The 19,015-nt window shown below is 40.6% G+C and overlaps 1 protein-coding gene across 1 annotated transcript in view; it reads right to left on the reverse strand.

The window, feature by feature from the left end:
- myo10l3 (myosin X, like 3) overlaps positions 1–19,015 on the reverse strand; it is a 100,025-nt gene that overhangs the window by 60,998 nt on the left and 20,012 nt on the right. The window contains exon 2 of the mRNA XM_066687304.1: positions 7,245–7,343. Coding sequence (XP_066543401.1) covers positions 7,245–7,343 — 99 coding nt within the window. The remainder of the gene's footprint in view (positions 1–7,244; positions 7,344–19,015) is intronic.

The raw sequence follows: 19,015 nt of genomic DNA on the forward strand, positions 1-19,015 counted from the left end.
CTCTCTCTCTCACACACACACACACACAGATACACTCCCCTGCTCACTCTCACTCAAACACACATGCACACACAAACACGCACTCACTTGCTCACATACTGTCCTGTCACTGAAGCTCAGCTGACAGTTTTCAAAATATTCCCAATGTGCTGACCCAGCAGTGCTGCAGGATTTGAACAAATGTAATTCCTCTATACGACTGCCTTCGAAGCCTCATAGCAGCAGCAGTATATCACTATATTTGGCCTAATTCTTTTCCTAGCCTCCCTACATGACCCCATTCTTCTTTGGCAGCACACGCCTCTGATGTTCTCCAAATCACTCTCAGAGAAAGACACCTGCTCCCAGAGCATCTTACATAATTGAGCAATTTGTATGTGTGTCTGCGACATTCAATGTCATATTTCTGGGGCCATTATAGCTATGGAGATGGCTTTTACAGCTTACATCCCCACAGGTGTTATATAGCACCTGTGATAGCAGATTTCTTTTCCAAGGCCATTCTTAAACAGTTTTCAGACAAACAATAATGAAACCTAGTAAGCACACTTATGGCACCTTGTCGTTTTTTCTGAGAACCACCAAAACATCACAATATTACTTGATTATGTTGTGTAGCTCAGATTAAATTAAATACACACGTAAGAATAGGGTCAGAAATCATGTATTCTGTGAATATAGCACAATACAATGGAATGCTGATGGACAGATTCATTGTGGACAATTTCCTTTTGTAGCAGAGATCTTGTGTGTCTGTAACAGCTGCAGCATTTCAAAGGCAAAAGCAGTGAAAGGCATTAGAATTCATGGCTTCTCAGCGGCAACCAGAGAGTTAAGATGAAGAGCAGAGAGCTGGAGACGGCTATGGGAGGTGACGGGTGCAGTGAGAGGAACAGCGCAGGGCTAAGATTAGCACACACCAACAGCCGCTCTCCCTTCCAGGGGCATCCTATCACTTATTCAAAGGTGCTGCCATTTTTTTTTTTATTCTGAGGAAAAGACAACCTCAGCTCAATCTGCTGTGGCTGATACTCTCACTCTGCGTAGGTGGGAGGAAAGGAGACCAGTGTGCTCACTAGAGTCAGGATTTAGTGGCGAGGAAGTTAAACACCGATCTCAACAAATATTTAACAAACAACAACAAAAATACAAAGTACTGGGGTGGCTCAACATTCCTTAAACTTGTTAACCTTAGCTTGTTAACACAGTTCTTATTTCTTATGTAACACAGATAATGTTGGTTACCCCTAGGCCCCTTCATGTCTTGCATGTTTTACTGGCTAGTGCAAAAGAGGCAACAACACAACTTTCCCACAATGCTCTACCTTTCAGTCGCTCCCTCACATGTCATTCTTAGAACTCACTTGGTCCTTTTCAAAAAGATATCCAATGTGCCGTGACGAATTGGGAATGTGTTTTTACTATCTCAGCCAAACTACCTGGAGAAGCAATAACCAGCACCTCTGAACTCTCGGTTCACGGTTGAGGAGAGATGGATTAAAACGCAGACTGTGGTCTACTTTCTGTTTCACTCTTGTTGCCCCCGTCCCTGCCCCTGCATGATCAAGGTACCTTTTTAAAAAAGGTATGCAGCTTGTCACATGTTTAATTTTTCCCTCTCCTTCCCATGGAGCAGTGCGCCCCGGGATGAGCCACAAGAGTCTCGCTGAGTGGCGGAGCCACAAGAGTCTCGCTGAGTGGCGGAGGATGACACAATTCGCTCATTATCAAGTCGGCGCACTGCAGATTAACATAAAAGCATATGATCGTTTACCGTTTGCATTAGCTCCATGTCGGTTTCCATGGGAACCTGCCTAGGAGCCTACACAAAGCCTAGCTGACAGCAATGAAGAGAGAGTCTGCAAAGAGAGATGGTTCCAGGATGATTTTAAATATATCTTTTTATTTTATTTTACTTTAAAGATGTGGGTCTTCAACACCCATTTTAACAAATATGCCAGATGAAAGCCTTTACTATTCTAAGATAACTACATTTTAAAATCTGAGATACTGCCTAGAGAAAAGCACAACACTGTGTTAAAGTATAAACCAGTAGAGTTTGAAGAATAAATTACGAATCACATACATACAGTATTTGATATTTTGTACCAAAAATAAGCTTAATGGAGAACTACAGCAAACTAATGAATGTAACAGTTGTACATTATGGTAAACCGTGTCAGTGTAAAATATGAAATACATGAGGTTTTAGTTATCTCCCTTTGCAGGAGGTTTTGGCTTTAAAAAGTCATTGTCCCAGAGGTCCGAGACATTTCAGCACTGCATTCCTTGAACCAGTATCTGTGGCTGTAAAAAGAAAATGGATGGAGAGGACACAGATATAGAAGAAAAATAATTTGTTAAATGTGAAAAATTATGGCTTGCTGTAATGTTTTCCCAATATGTCATAAAATATAATTTAAATGAAACACCTTTATTATCAGTGCTATTATTAGAATGCAAAAACATTTCAGAAGACAGTAACTTTAAATAAATTATTTTGGAGCCCATCTCAAGACTCATGGTTTCATGGTTTTTAAAAGAATCATTTGTCAAAGTCGTTTTGATCAACGAAACAGAGTTCTGATTTGAATGGATTGAACTGACACTCTCGCCAGTAGTGAAGTCTTCTCTGAATAAGTCAGTTTTAATTAAAACCCGTAATATATTTCTTGATTTTTTATAGCAGATTATACATTTTAATTCAATTTTTTACCTTCCTATACATGTATTGTTACATCATCAAACTGATTCATTTTAGTTTTCTCAAAACACCCCCCCCCCCCGTGAGAATGAAGAGGCACTAATTACAGCAGAAATGAGAGACAATCACTGTACATGTTTGCATACAACCAAAAGGGATAAAATCATTATTTATAAGTAGAAAATGATTACAATTATATACAAGTAATAATACGTTAAATACTGTAAATAAAACAAAATAAATAGTCTGGGTTACCTAATGCTTTATATGTTATAGATTAACAAAGTTGTAGTCCACAGATATTGAAGTAGAAGAATGGCTGCCAACAGTGAGTGAAGTGAGGGCATCATTTACAATAATCCTTGTTGCAGTTGCCTCAAAGGAGAAAACAACACCAGTGATTTGGACTTTGAAAACACTTCATAATAAAATCCTAGAACAAAATTATATCCCTACTGGCAAGTGATCTTCTCTGAGACACTCTCTACCACAGCAGGAAGTAAACTAAATCATTCACAGAAAACAGTAATACACATGCCAGCTCCAATAGAAGACAATCATTGAACTCTTCTCCAGTTGAAGGCACCCCTTCTGGTCCACATTAACAATTGAACAAGGCAGTTTTGTTCCCATTTATAGAAAGAAACAATGTCACCCATATTGAAGTGCATCATTGGCCAAGCTAGAAGACTGTCCTACTGGAGAAGCAGAGGCCTTCAGTTAGAGGACAAGCCTGGGTCACGGGTGAAGACTGCAGCTGAGTCGCAGTGAGAGGGAGACTGCTAGAGGTCATTCCAGCAACCCTGACATGTCACTGTGCGATTAATATGCTCTAGTTTTTATACTCGTTAACATACACACACACACACACACACACACACACACACACACACACACACACACACAACCAACCATACGAATAATGTACTGGAGAAGTTTTCACTTTGCAAGATGGAGAAGACACATTGGTTGGAAAAGAGTCGAGAGAAGATGCCAACACTTAAATTCAGGTTTCCTCCATAATTAATATTCAAGGAGCCTTCATTAATCAGATTGGCATAAACGTCAGCAAAGGAAAAGCAACTCCAAAAGCAGGAAATTAAAAGAGAATGTCTTCGTTCCCGGTGAAGGAGTGAAGTGAGACCATGGGAAATGATTGATTTGTGTGGCAAGAAACCCTCTTACAAGTACCAACCCTAGTTCAAATGGAGGCCTTGTTTCAGCACATTGAGGGAAAACCAGTTGTGTTCGACAGGATTTCACAGCATGAAGATAACAGCCAGAGGATTGCCACTAATTGGGACCCAAATACATACTCAGCTCACACACACACTCAAGTTGCAGGGCAGGGAATAGGGTGAAGATGAGGGTTAGCCATGGGAGATGCTGGCTGTGTTTCTGTACTGGGAGACTCTGCTATTCTCAGGCAATCAAGGTTTAGTTCCCCAATAACATTACATCTCGTGCTACTATGAACTTAAAGCATGAATCTATTCAATCAAATTCACTTTCCAAAATGTCTTTTGCCTCAAGATTATTAAGGTGTTAGAACCTTCTCTCTGTACTGACACCAAAATATCTGCATTGGACAAAGAAACACGGTCCATTTGCTTATAGTATATAATAAGAGTAGTTTAGGACTGTTACTCTCTGCCACCCACCTTCATGAAACACACATCCAATGACTAAACCTCCAACCTAGAGAAAACAGGCAACAGCCTAATTTCTATCTGGAAAAGAGTGGATATTTTTCTATTCCTTTAATTTTTTTAGTATTGTAATGATATCGCCACTAGAATCTCACATCACAGAGTAGGTACACAAAAACTGTCATTTGTACCAGAGAGAGAGAGTGTAAGAGAGAGAGAGAGAAGGTAGGATAGTTAAACTCTTCACAGACTCCATTTCCATTAAATTGCACAACTCCAGCCATCAATGGATGAAATCCATTTTTTCCCTGACCTAGTTCTTCATGCTTTATTTTTATTTATTTATTTCTCTCTCATCTACAAATGTGTTTATCATCTGGATTGTATTCAAGTTGCTGGAAGAAGGAGTGTCCAAAGTGTGTGCTGTAAGACCCTGCCTTTCCCCCAAGCTATCCACCCCATGCGGTAGTGAGAATAGTGAGATTGTGCTTTTCTGCTAGCTATTGAGATTGCATCACATGGGGGACCAGTCCCTGGATTTCAAGTGGTATTTAAATCAAGAAGGATGGGACACAGAGACTCTTTCCTGATTCTTTAATGAGGCAGAAACCACCATCTTTAACCTTTATTTTCAAAAGCCGTTGAGTATGACAATATTGGCAATAAATCTACTGTTTAATTATAAGATGCGTTGCACAAGGGAATTGATGGTATTCTGAAAACATTTATCTCAGCAGAAAGACATTCAGTGGAAAAATGTACAGGCTAACAAAAAAAAAAAATATTACGAATTCACAGACTCTGCCTTGGTTATAACTGAGTGTTTGTCACTATACTGCAGCTTACACCACATGAAAGCACCACTGTGAATTTAATTGTTGTTATTAGCTTGGTACATGTTGAAATCACTTTTTGGTGAGTCAATGTCAAACCAGTCAATGTGAAGGGCAAATATACATATCATAACACAGTGCCCAACACGCTTGAGTCGAGTTCCTCCACAGTAATGACTCTATCGGGGAGCACAAAGCCATATAAGGGTGTTTGTGTCAGTACAGTCCGGAATGCATATGCAAAAATCATTGAAATCGCTCTTTCAAAACACAACACCGGAAGACACTTTATCCTGCTAAGACGTTTCTGGTGGCGGTCTTAAATGTTAAGATCTGATACTATTTTCAAATATCTCTTCTCTCCTCGCAGGATTTCCTCCAGACACAAAAGGTCTCCACCAACTGCCAAGTAGATAAGAGCAGAGAACTTGGCTGGGTTCAAACTGGACACAATTCCTGCCATTCTTTCCTCAGGCAGGGTCCCCTCATTCCCTTTCAATACTCAATACAGACATGGACCACAAAGGCCCGTATGCTACAGAGAATGGAAAAGGCACTGAGAGAGAGACTGTCCCCACAGACATATGACCCAGTTCCAGACCCTATTACCTCAAAAGTCCCCTATCTAAAGTCCACCAAGACTTGGGTAGGATATAAAGCAGTCAACAGAATGAGACTGGCTCAGATTTGAAGCGATTGTGTGTGTACTTCTATTATATGAACATCTGATAGGACAATGAAAGTGCAGCTCTGATACACAGAACATTATGCAGATACAGAACATTAAAGGAAAATAATTAAAAAAATTCCTAATGCAGATTGTTCCTTTGGGTACTACACAGCAGTGAAATTAGCTTAGCTGACCTTCAAAAAAATAAAAGAGTCAACAGTTAAGTACTGCTATGGAAATGCTATTAACGAAGGGGGCTGGTACAGACATACTCTCATTAACACTTCAACATTCTTAAGACTTGAACCATTCCTTCTAACAGTCAGTTTGTCAGTTCCTCTGTTTACAGAAGGCTGAAACTGGAGATACTTCTCAATAAAAACGAAATCCCAAAACACTGCATTAAAAATATTTATCACGGTTTTAATGTTTGGTTTTACTATTATTAACAGCATAGTGGTTCAGTTGACATTGGCCAACAAAATTGAAAGATATGTGTTACACAATGCTTTGTGGAACAAATGAATCAAGCTAAGAAAGCCAATATGACATGACCTGTGCCCTTTTTCAGCAGTTGTACGTTATTTCCATGCATATATTTCTTAAACTGTCATCTCTAAATGGTTTCAATTATCATGTCTGTGCTACACCATTTGGTATTTTAACACATATATATATGTTTAATGGCAAATATCTCCACCCTGATGGAGGGGTGCCTCATGTGACATGTCATGTGACTGACCCGGAGTCAGGGAAACCCTTAAATCACATCATTAGTATGCATGATATGACTTTGCCACTGTTGCGGTGTCTGATTTATTCATCAGACCTACACAGTTAATTTTGGGACCATTCAAGGAACCAGTACTTTCTTTGCACTTTGTGAGAGTCCAGCATAAATACAAAAAAGCATGAATGTGAAACCAGGGCTCAAGACTCGATAAACTATTCTATAACTCACAATAACTCGCCTCTCCATGTTTACCAGTTACTTGCCTAACTTTTGAACTTTTATTACCTATCTGTTCTTCTCTCATTCTTGCAGCAATCCCCAAGGCCAAATTCCAGAAAATTGACACCTGACATCAATCGAGTATCTAGTTTCCAAGTTCAAAGTCAAACGATGCTGTTAAAAAGGTCAGGCAGGGAACACAGAAGAGAGGGAACAGAGACCCTCTGACACTGACCCCATTGATCATTACTCCCCCACTCAAGAACACAGATCTAAATCTTCAAAGTCTACTGCAGTGCTTGTGTGTTTTTTAATTGTAATTTTAACAAAATTAAAATCAAATTGAGGCATCATTTTCTATTATTGACAGAATAATAAAATACTTTATGGCTTGGTTCATAGAGTGGCTGCTGCCTTCCCTAGCTGTGAGGCTTACCTCCCCATAGTCGGTGGTGAGGACAAGAGCGCCATCGCTGCAGGAGCTGACGGTCGAAGGGTGGAGTTGCTCCTTCTCTCTCACCCACACCCGGGCACCCTGCAACACAGACAGACAAGACACAATGAAACAACAGGCCTCATCACACTGCGGCCACAAGCTGGTAACAGTGGTAAGAGAGTGATTCATACCATTCAAAGACAGGAAGGAAATAGTTAAAAACACACAAGATCAGGATAAACACTGCAAATATATATATATATGTTGTACAGAATGCTTTTTAAGGTTCTAAAATAACAACTGAAACAATCCAAAGGCAGTTTAGAGTTACTTCCTTTACTGGAATGCCATCACTGCTGGGACTTCACTTAATTTTTCTGGGCTGTCTGCGATATCAAACCTCGCCATCCAGCTACTCGGCATTTACTTCCCTCTCAAGTCCTGCCAAGTGCTTTCTTTACACACAGCCCCTGTTGTTTCACAGCTGGGAGATACGCCGTCATTGCTTTTGACAGCTCAGCAGATCCCCGGCAGCCTGGCAGTCGGAGAGTTAAGCGGTGAGCAGCCCGGCCCTCGGGGTGTGGCGCAGACACAGCACAACTCTCGCTCTCGCCGCTGCACTGCAATTACCCCACCGCAGACTGCTTCGACAGGGGGCTCTGGGGAATGACTGTTTTAACAGAGGCACAACTACCTCTTAACTGTATATAAATAGTGCTTGTTTTGTAGTTTTGTAGTCATTTTTTCCCTCCTGTTTAAATTTGGAAGCGGCTTGTATTTCTTCACTTTGATGTCCTGATAATAAAACCCTCAGAGCTCCCGCCTTGTGGTACTGGAGGGGTTAACAGTGTGCTTTGTTGAAGGAAATGGGAGTGATTCCACCACATCAGTGATTATTAAAATGCTAGTTAACTTGAAAGATCCCTTTAACCCCACCCCCCACCCCTTCCACACTTTCCTCCACCCTCTCCATTTCATTTTCCTGAATTTGTTGCTGTTTAAAATAACACAGTTCACAGCCCATTAGGGTCAGTTCTTAGCCTTTATGTTTACATCTGCTGGTGGCACATTTCACAGCGCTATCATCTGACACGGTTCTGCAGCTCTTTTCATAGCACAGAAGTGAAAGCATTCCCCTGCAGTGAAAATTCACAACCCAGGGAGTCAACTGAATGAAGCCGTCCAATAGTAACAGCAAACCTTCACAACCCAGTGAGTCAACTGAAATAAACTGTGCAATACCAACAGCAGATTACAACACAGCAGCAATTCCATACACACATACGATTGGTAGGATGTGGAATATCATTCTTCTAGATTCATAGAACAGGCACAAAGGCAGATTATATAGAGACAGAGGTGGATGTATGAGTGGATTGTACCACAAATTGTTCAGCAGACATGATCTCCTATGATCTCCTGTTTATGCAAATGCCACATTTTCCTTGATCTATTACTTACAAAGAAGGTTTGTGTGGCAGTTTTCTTAATTTAGATAGCAGATTCACTAAAAAATATCTGTGGTGTAGTACTTCGGTTATGCAGCTGCCAAAGCTAGGGGTTGCATTTCAGACTGTACTAGTTTCTACATGATGTAGTACATCCTCTGGAACAAGTCTTCAGTGGCATAGTCCCATTGTGGCCATTGCATTGTACCTGCGTTCTCCTCACGTTTGCTTCAAATGCCCACAATTCCTGCTAAAAAACATTCCCAAAGGAGCACTCAAATACCCTTTCAAGAGTATAAATCTGAAAGTGAAGCTATTGAACAGACAGTGTGTTGGACGCATTGCGTGTGGAGCAGGAACATTAGAATAGCGAGATCAATAGGCATCGGGCCTTGCAGAAATCCAATACAAGGTCCAACCTCCAAGATATCAATCTTCATTAACAATTTACAAGGCTTCTTGATCCAATTCATGCCGCCTTGAGACTTGCCCAATCGACACACTACATAGGAACTCTCTTCTGTCACCATGAGTTATGAGGATGCTGAAGGAACACATGTTTAAAGTGACTTCATGTTCCAACGCCAAGGTGAGATACTATATAAGTTACGGGAAGGCAGGCACTTAACTGCTTTGTAATGAATGGCATTTTAATGTAATTTTATGCTCATTATTTTATATACTTTTGTAATAAAAAAACAAAATGCAATCTTGAATTGAATTACAGATGGTAATAATATGAAACAGCCTTTACGATTTCCCTTTCATTGAACATCTCTGGGATTAGTGTCCCTGGTATATATGCATTTCAAATCTACATTGCACAAATCTAAGAGATGAAAGGAGAGTTCCTTCCAGGGAGGGATTTGTAAGAAGTAGAGTAGGTTAAAAATATCTCTCTGGAACTCCCTGTTCCTGTTACAAACCACCCTGGATGAAGCCATACATTATGAAGGTTCTTAACTGCAGTTCTAAACAGGATGTAATAAATGTACATATATATATGCACTAAGGATCAATGAGACAGACACAACCCACTACTGATACTACCTACATATACTGCCCTCAGTCTTTTTTGCTGTTCATAGTTATGTAGCAATAGCTTATATAGCCATATAATGTGTCAGGGAGGTAAAGCACCATAAAAGGCTGTGACAATCAATCTTATAGCAACTAAAGCTACTGCACTGCATTTAACCCTGCCATCAAAGAAAAATATTCAGTCAGGATTCATCAGTTAACCTTGATTGTGTACTTATAAATGAAAAGGCAAGAAAGAGGTTCCTAACAAAATGATAAAGGGAAAGGAGAAAGCATGGTGGCCTAATCTCAAACACTGCACACAGGTTTTTAATTCCTTTTCAAGAGGCATACCAGAACAGCAGCTCTCACTGAGTTACACAATTGCTACTTCAGAAGTATGGACTGTGACACCCTGCAATTTGACAGATTTCACATTTGTTGAGAGATGTTAAAAGCCTACAAGTTTATCTGTCTACACTGGTGAAGATATAGATTCCACAAAACTATTCAGCTGATAGTTAATCAAAGATCACACTCCTTGAACAACACTATGTCTAAGATCCTAAGCCTACACTTGCACCAGTTTTCTCTCTACAACACAATGGTTGGTTTAATGAGGAGTAAAAAAAAACAAAAAAAAACAGGGTCATTGATGGGTTCTACAGAAGGGGTGGGATTTCTCTGAGTGGTACCATAAGTGCATGACTTTATGACTGGCAAGGCTCCCAAAAGTCTTACAAGTCACCTGACAGCAGTAAATGTTTAACAAGGGAATTCAAGTATAGATTCATGGAGCTGACTTGTCAATTGCTGAAGCCATTGTACATTAAACTGAGAGGCTTTCTGGTTCATATTATTTTAAATAGCAATGGGCACATTGCAAGAAGAACAGATCAAAGTTGGACAAAGGAAGCTTTCTAATGGATCCCAATAGACGAAAAAAGACCTATAAGAAATCATACACTTTGCAGGCGTGACATGGAAAAGAGATGCTGTAGATCGAAGCAAGTGGAAACATCTTGGGGAGGCTTTCACCCAGTCTTCAAGTAATCTGTTTGGTGGAGTGCAGAAACTAGGCTGTACTACATTAGGCTATTCCATCAGAGGTTTAAATGCTAATTCTTTAAAAGATACTGTGCTTCTTATCAGATTCAAGGGCAGTAATAAATCATAAAACTCCTAACAGAATAATGGCTTCTTTCCCTATCTATAGCCTGTATAATCTGACAAACAGGGGACTGGGCAATAAGATTATGGTTTTAACCACTTTTAACCCCAATTAACCAAATCTAGTGTAACTATATGGCTTTGATTTGTTTCGCTTCTGATTGTATGACAGGCATTCCAGACAAATTCCAAAGCTTCTTTTCCTACATATAGGAAAAAAGCAGAATTACTCCCTATAACTCTGAGTAGCTTGAAGCTGGCTGGCCTGCTGTGATGCATTAAATCTAGGCATGCCAGGACAAATACAGCAGTTTGACAGCTGATGGAAGAGGAGCAAAGGAGATTTAGCAATTACAGAGAAATGTAACTGGGTGAGCAAAGTAGTGCAGCTATAGAAGCCTACAATGTCCACAGGAATGGAAATTCACTAGAAGATAGTCATCATGTTTCTCAGGAAAAAGGCATGGTATTTTTGATTTCCTTTACCTCCCACATCAGGAATCGCAGGCCCTGCCAAGATTTGTTTCTCCATATCTCTATCATATCCAGATTGGTCAATAATCTCTGCTATCTCACTCGCTTGGCTGGAGGATGTATTACTATACTTTATTGTGTTCAGGTTGGCGTCTCTGCAAAAGCTTTTCATCTCATGTCTTCATCTTCATGTCGTCTACAGTTTCTCGTATTAACAGCAAAATCGTATTATTTTAAACAGCTCCTATGAATTAAGTCGTCACCAAGCTTCCACATAAAGCAAAAATGCAGGATTAAAAAAGGCAATCAAAATGCTAAACCAACACATGTTTAGAAAAACAGCATTCATTGTTCATCTCTTTGGTATTACATGCCATAAAATATTCCAGGGATTATAGACACCAAATATCCTTTGAGATCCCAGAAATACATTCCTGCAGTTCTCTTGAATACTACAATGTTAAACGTTATTTTGTTTCTGCACCTCTGTTGTACCAAAGACTCACTCCACCAACACACACATTATTTTAGACTCTAAGACTTATCCCAGCAATGGTTTCTGTAACAAGTATACACCTGATGGTACAGAAGAGTAAAGTAAATAATCAGATTTCGATCAATAATGTTCAAAACACCAAACCGTGGCATTATTTGTACTAGATTGGTAACATCAGTGGATTTGTTTATTCACCTAAAGGGTATGACAGTAACCATGTTTTCTCTGCAATGTGATGGGCCTCATTTGTGAGTCAATTTGGACCCATGCAAGAATTATATATTATAAATAAATACAAATACCAATCTCCCCTGCACTAAAACAAGTCTATTTGCTCTGCCCAATGCATAAAAACATCATACATTGAAACAAGTTGCTTCTTCGATATTTTCAGTGTATTTTTTTTGTAATGTACAATACTAAATCCAAATAATAATTTGGAAGAGATGACAGCTGCCTTTCCCTGCCCTTGCACACACTCCCAAACTGCCACTGGAAATTAGTCACGTGAGGGCACAGAGACTCAGTTCATAATATCCCCTTGCACACCAAAAAAAATGGGTGAGTTTTCCAGCAAGGTTTGTACACTGCTGCATATGCTGCAGAGAGTTTGGATGCTTCATCGATTTCCATTTCACTGAGGATATTATAAATGCATCTGTGTCCTGATGAAAAACATGCTTGAGTGTTTTCCACCACCTAATATAAGTGACTGGTTGGGCTCTTGAGTCGGACACCAATATAATTCAAATAACCTGTAGGATACAGCCCTTGGATTTGAACTCTGTATTTCAATTATCTCAAAATGTTTCTATTGAGATATCCTTATGATTATGAAGAACCAAGAAAAGTGGACAAAAGGAACAATCACCCCTCTCTGCAATGTACAAAGCATGCAGTCTTGGCCTGCTACAGAGAATATAGGGCCTTCACATTTTGCACTGCGTTTTACATTGTCAGCTAAAACATAATTATAAGCCTTGCTGGACAATATGAGTAAGAGAACCAGAAGTAGAAACTGACATGGTAACCAGCTCTTCAGACCTCAGACTTCAGCAAGATCTGAGTCTGACTACTGGTGGAAGATTAAGAAAGTTGTCATAATTAGAGGTCACCAGGAGAGAAAATTTGATTCGTCTTTGAAATGGGGCTGAACTCAACCAATTTCAGGCTTTTGCCTCATCTGAACCCCCTTCCACAACTCTGGAGCAGAAAAAGCTCCCAGTCAAAACAAAAACAAATGGGGAGGGGGGAGAACGCATTTCAAAAGGGATGACAGAGCTGACCAGATGTGTCACCCTGAAAGAGTGCTGAAAAGAAGGACGGGTGAGGAAATGAATTATTTTAGCAACAGATGGTCTGCCGGGGCTTGTAGTGTCCTTGTGGCGACTCCCCCGCAGCCCCACAGTCTATACCCCTGAGCTGCAACTTACTTGTTCACTTTTCACTTCTGACAAAGGGAACCACGGTTCCCTGAGGCCTAGAAAGTAACCAAGCGGAAACTACCTCACAATAGCCAGCTGGGAGGCTAAGGCAAGGGGAGTCGGTACAATCCCTTTACCCCCGGGAGATTTCACTCGGAAGGAGACCAGCATCCCCACATATTCGAGGCACTGAAATCAGTGTATATAGCTTTCAAAATCTAGTAATTTCCACCAATTTTATAAAGGACCAAGTAACCAATGTATCTATGGCTATTGATATCAAATTGTACAGATCATTTGGAGTTTAAGACACAAAATAAAACATCAGCATACAAATTACTGTAATTGAGAGTATGACTTAGCAGGGAGACTCGCAATGTTTCTGTTTCATTGCCCCTGCATTCAGGCTAAGGGTAAAGGGAAATCATTAGAATGGATTGGAAATACTATACTATACTATACTATACTATACTATACTATACTATACTGATAAAAACATTTTGGAAAAAGTTCTTTAAGACAACATAACCCTCAACACATATCTTACAAAGGAAGCTAATTTTGTACTTTAATGTCTAGAAATGTCGGATTAAATTACCACTAGTTTGCCAACAATACTTAATCACCTGTGTAACTGGAATCCAATGCATGTGGCTGAAATATTTATGCAGGGACAAGGCCATTCATCTAATTGCTCAGGTGTTGAACTGCCTGCTACCAACTAGCAGGAGCCTGACCACATCTGCTGATTAAAATCCACTTAACAAAGAATGGCTAATTAGTCCAAACGAATCGAGGCATTGTCAGTCAATTGGGTTTAAGGTAATTTCAGAGAAACACCAGCCCTCAGCGTCTCCGGTCTCAGACGTATGAGGGGGGCGAATGGCCAAAAGGGGAAGACCGTTTACGACTCTTATCTCTGCAAGATAAGTTGTGATCTGATGCCGAAATAAAAGGTGACCTTGCCGTCCCAAATGGTGTTCAATGTTTGTTTCCCTGTGGTTTTGGTAGAAGAGCTCTTTTGAAGGGTGGCATAGCATTCTTTTAATGGACCCTGCCTTTTACAATACCCATATATCAGCTCTCCTTGTGTCTTATTAATACATTTAATGTACTCATTAGGGAGCTGGCTGGCTTCCTAAAACTACACAACCACCTCTGTTTAAAATGAAGTCTTTAAGTCACTTCAGATCAATACCTATAAATAGCTTTTGTTTATTTTTATTTGTTCACTTCTACCAGTGAGCAAAAATATCTAAAATCAAAAGAATGACAATGCCTGCACTAATCCAAACAGGGCTATACCCGTCTATAGCCTCGTTTTTTGAGACATAAGGAAATGTTCAAACAGAATGTGCATCACTTAATTGATTGTGTTTGGGATTATTTACAAAGCTGACAAAACTGTCTTCAGCAAAAGCAGATCATGTATGGGCTCGAAACCTCTGCCAGGAAGAGCACACAAAAGCTGAACTGCGATGCATAAGCATACGGGTAAAGCATTACAAAACCGTCATCAAGCAACCACCTCCGAGAATAATGCAGGACACACCCAACAGGATATGCAACAGAAAAATAAGGACGTGACAGAAGCATGGATGATACTGTACAATAACACACAGCAACCTGGCAACACAACACATATGTCAGACGAAAAATGCAAGTGACCTTTACAAACGTCAGCTGAGTCGCATTCTGAGTCAGATTAGACCTGCATGACTTCCTTAAAACGCTCGACCCTGGATGCTGTACCTTTAAGGATCCGTCTTGAGCATGCCAGGTTTTTCTATAATGGAATTCGTGTCGGGGCAAAGCCACGCAAGGCACGGTATTGATTTACAGAGTGGAAAAAATAAAATTCAAATCAAGCTAAAGTGAGCAAGAAGAGAGTAGCTGGAACTCTATGGCCATGTTATTTATACGAAGAGGCTTTGCTCCTGAGAGGCAAATTAATCTTCTGGTCCTTTTCAGGAATCCTATTACCCTTGCCTTGTGTCCGTCCATAAATAACACCAAGGTACATGCGTTAGAACCAGGCTTTTGCAGATGAGAAGTATGTGCCAGGTTCTAGTTAAATATACAGACACCAATTCCTCCCATTGTCATCTTGTTTATGTCACAATTAGGTGACACTCCACCATACTGTTTTCTCAACAAATACCAACAGCTATTCTTATTACGCTAACAGTGGGGGAACCACACAACCCCCAGCTCCTTTTCTCGCTCTCATTAAGAGCAGTGCCCCACCATGAGACCAGAAATGTAGCTCTGCATTTTGCCATCCAGAGACACTGCCTGAGCAGTCCGGTCCCCAGGGTGGGTGTAATTAATGACCTGCCTCTCACAGTATCAGTGTGCCCCTCCCCCATCATCTTCTGCCCGTAATACAGACACCTTAACCCTTTGAGCACCGCCAAGACCGCTTCGCCCCAGTCACCGTTTTCTGCGGGTTTGCTTGCAGTCGATGGAATAGGAGGCAAGAAGCTAAGCTAGTCCTTGTAAGAGCAGCAATGATCTCAGAACCTGCAGCTACTATAGAGCTAGTTGGATATGAAGTCCTTCTTGATCTGATGGGAAGAAAAGGATAAAGCTGATATTTATGATGTTTTATTCAACAGTCCCTCATAAATTTAGAAAGAAATCACCCCAGAAAATACAAGTTTTTAAGCTTGCAAGATGAATTTGCTATCCATTTCTAGATTGTATTTTTAAAGTGGACCTGGAACTATGATATATAAGTTGCTAGCATCTCGACAGACCTCAGAGACAGGCTGTCCCTCTCAAGAAGTGACTAAGCCGAGCCTTTGATGCTCAAATCCACGAGTCCCAGCAAGGTCCCAGCATGCTACAGTACATGGCAACAAAATGTGGACGGTTTGTTTCCGATACCATTAGGACAGTAAAACTAAAAACTTGAGCCACAGACAAACAGTACACATGACAACACATGAGTTTAGCCACTGGAGAATGAGTGTATCGCAGGCCGAGAAATATGAAATATGTTATATTCTAACAGTTTCAATTCAACAGATTTGCCAAAATCTGCCAAACAGAGGGAGAGGAACAAGCTCAAAGACAGGGAAGGATTAGAACTAATATTGTCTTGTCAGTGAATAAACCCTGCCAGCTGGGGTCTGGCCAGGTAGTAAAAACTCTCTTCAGGGGTGATCAATCAAATCTGCCTGCAATAGAGCTTAGATCCTTTAAGCTGAATAGTACAGGTGTGTTTATCTGTCTGAAGACTGCCCCCCTGACAACCACTCCCACAAACACGTCACGGCCCAGAATACAAACCATTTCCATCCCCTGATAGCCTTAAGAAATCCCAAAGAAAATGTGTAGATACCAGAACACAAAACTCATCAGAATAAAAATAAAATGCTATGACTTTGCTCTTAGGGAATGCTACAGGAACTCAGCTTAATTAAAAATCTAATCTTAAAAAGGGAAAAAGCTACCAGTCAGAGTGAGATTCTTTTCTGAATGCCTGTGTTGCCGCTTCGATAAAAGATAGCAGTAATTAAGGGCTGGTTTCTGCTTGGATAAGCCCATTAAGCCATGCCATTTGATTGAAGAAGCGCCCTAAAGACATGTAACCCTCTCCACAGTCACAACATCGCCACAACAGCCATTAAAACAGACCAAACACAATTCATGATAGCAAATCAGAATTAATCTTCCGTAAAGCCGTATTTCTTGACACAATTAGGAAATAAAGCCACTGCAATGAGGGCTTTTGAGAGCTGCATTCAGCTCAAGGTGCTCATTAAACACTATTTTAGTTTAAATCCAATCGAAAGGGGGAATGAAAGGTAGGCAGGACTGAATTTAAACGGTTATCTGCAATTTTCCAGGAAAAGGAGAAGCTATTTATATTATAATCTATAAATAGACCAAGGCTGACAAATGTACTGCTCAAGATACAGCGAATAACAATGATCTAGTTTTGTTATCTGCTGGTTTGTTTCATGTTCAGCTTGTGTATTTATCACTGCTCCTAAAATATTTTTCTGGGTCTATTCCATTTTAAAAATCAGCTTGCTGATTCTGCTACTGTACACTTTCTAAAACTGCAAACCTACATAAATCCTACCTCTGCACGTCTCATCAGGTTTTAAGTAACATCACTGTCTGTGTGTATTGATTTTTCTGGAGAGCAGGGAGGTTGACTGTAAAAAAACTGACCAGTAAAAATCTTAACAACAAATCCATCCTTTATTTCTAAACTTGATGCAGTAATTGCATCATAGAGTTTTGATATATGGATGCCATTTTGCCTGAACCAAAAATCAAACTGAAAACATCAATGCAACACCTAGTGAGAGACAAATATTGTGACCTGTTGGCAGCTAGCCATCGTTGACAATAATACTCCATTAAAAAGACAGAGAAAGGTTTTTGCATTTTATGCCAGCCTCATAAAAAAAATAACTTTCTACTGCAGCAAACTGACCCTGGGGGAATCAAAGACAACACTCATATGTCCTGTTGCTTCGATACACACTGTGGATCTGGGCCGCAGACAAGCGAGGCTGTAAGTGTCACCCAGAGGATGGGCACACCTCCCACAGTTAGCCCCCAGTCCTGCAGGTGACCAGGCAGTGGCGGGAGTCACTGTTGCAAAGGAAGATGAGAGTCTGAAATCCAACACTACCCCACCCAATCCCTGACAACAGCGCACTGAGGAAAACTGGGAACCGCCTTGGGCGACACCAAGCAACTGTCAGGAAGCAACACGACTGAAAATGTTTGAATCTGCAGTTTCCAAATAGGACTCAGCCTGAGTGCTGGTTAGAGTTTTGTTTTTTCACCAGATGAGGCCCTTGGGAGCCCAGATGAAGACTCCTAGCTTGTCACACTGTAAGCTTTTATCTGCACTAGATCTCTATGCAACCATGATTGAGATCACAGTGAAAATGTAATGAGGTTCTGTCCTTCTCAGTTTAAACCCAATACTCTGACCACTAAGAATATCAATTGCTTTTTGTTATTAAAAATACATGATGGTAAACCAATTAGTAATGGTTCTGGGAAAAGCTTTACACGCACACACACACACACACACACACACACATTGTACTGTATTCAGGCAACCAGGTCACATTAAACAGGTTATACATCAGCTATGTTATCACACAGATCTGAAGGAAAGGCCTCCACATAGCATCTGAAAAGTGTGTGATGAATTAATGATGGCTAGGGCAGTGGAACAGAAATTAGCTAATGGAGAGGGGGTGGCCCATGGGAGAGTGGAGCCCCTCAAAAAGAGGAAGGAGAGATTGGAAGTAACATAAAGAGGGAGGGGGGGAATAACGGAGAGCAGAGCTTATGAAATCGAATGTATTCCTTGGAGACACAGACAACCAAGACCCCTACTCCCTTGTACACTTTCCTCCTCCTTCTTTCCAATCTGTGCTGGGGGATGGCTGGAGGTGAGCATTTGAAAATGACACAACAGAGGTCAACAAGCTCTGATGTAGTGGCTGCATCCCGACTGGTGCGTACAGCCAGGACTTGTTCTGGTCAGCAATTACACTAAAGAGACTGCTCTCGTTGCCTCAAAGAAGTAACAGCCTCCGTGAAGGAGTGGTACAAACAGTCTTTTTAAACTGCTTCGGTGATCCCCCACTCATAAGCACAAACATTGGAAAACGAATGCAGCTTCTGGATATCTAGTTGTTTCAGATTTGAATGGGGGAAACACTTGCGTTAGCTCCCATAAGTATTTGTGCAGGCCAA

Source organism: Amia ocellicauda, chromosome 16 (genome assembly GCF_036373705.1).
Source record: "Amia ocellicauda isolate fAmiCal2 chromosome 16, fAmiCal2.hap1, whole genome shotgun sequence".
Lineage (NCBI taxonomy): Eukaryota > Metazoa > Chordata > Actinopteri > Amiiformes > Amiidae > Amia > Amia ocellicauda.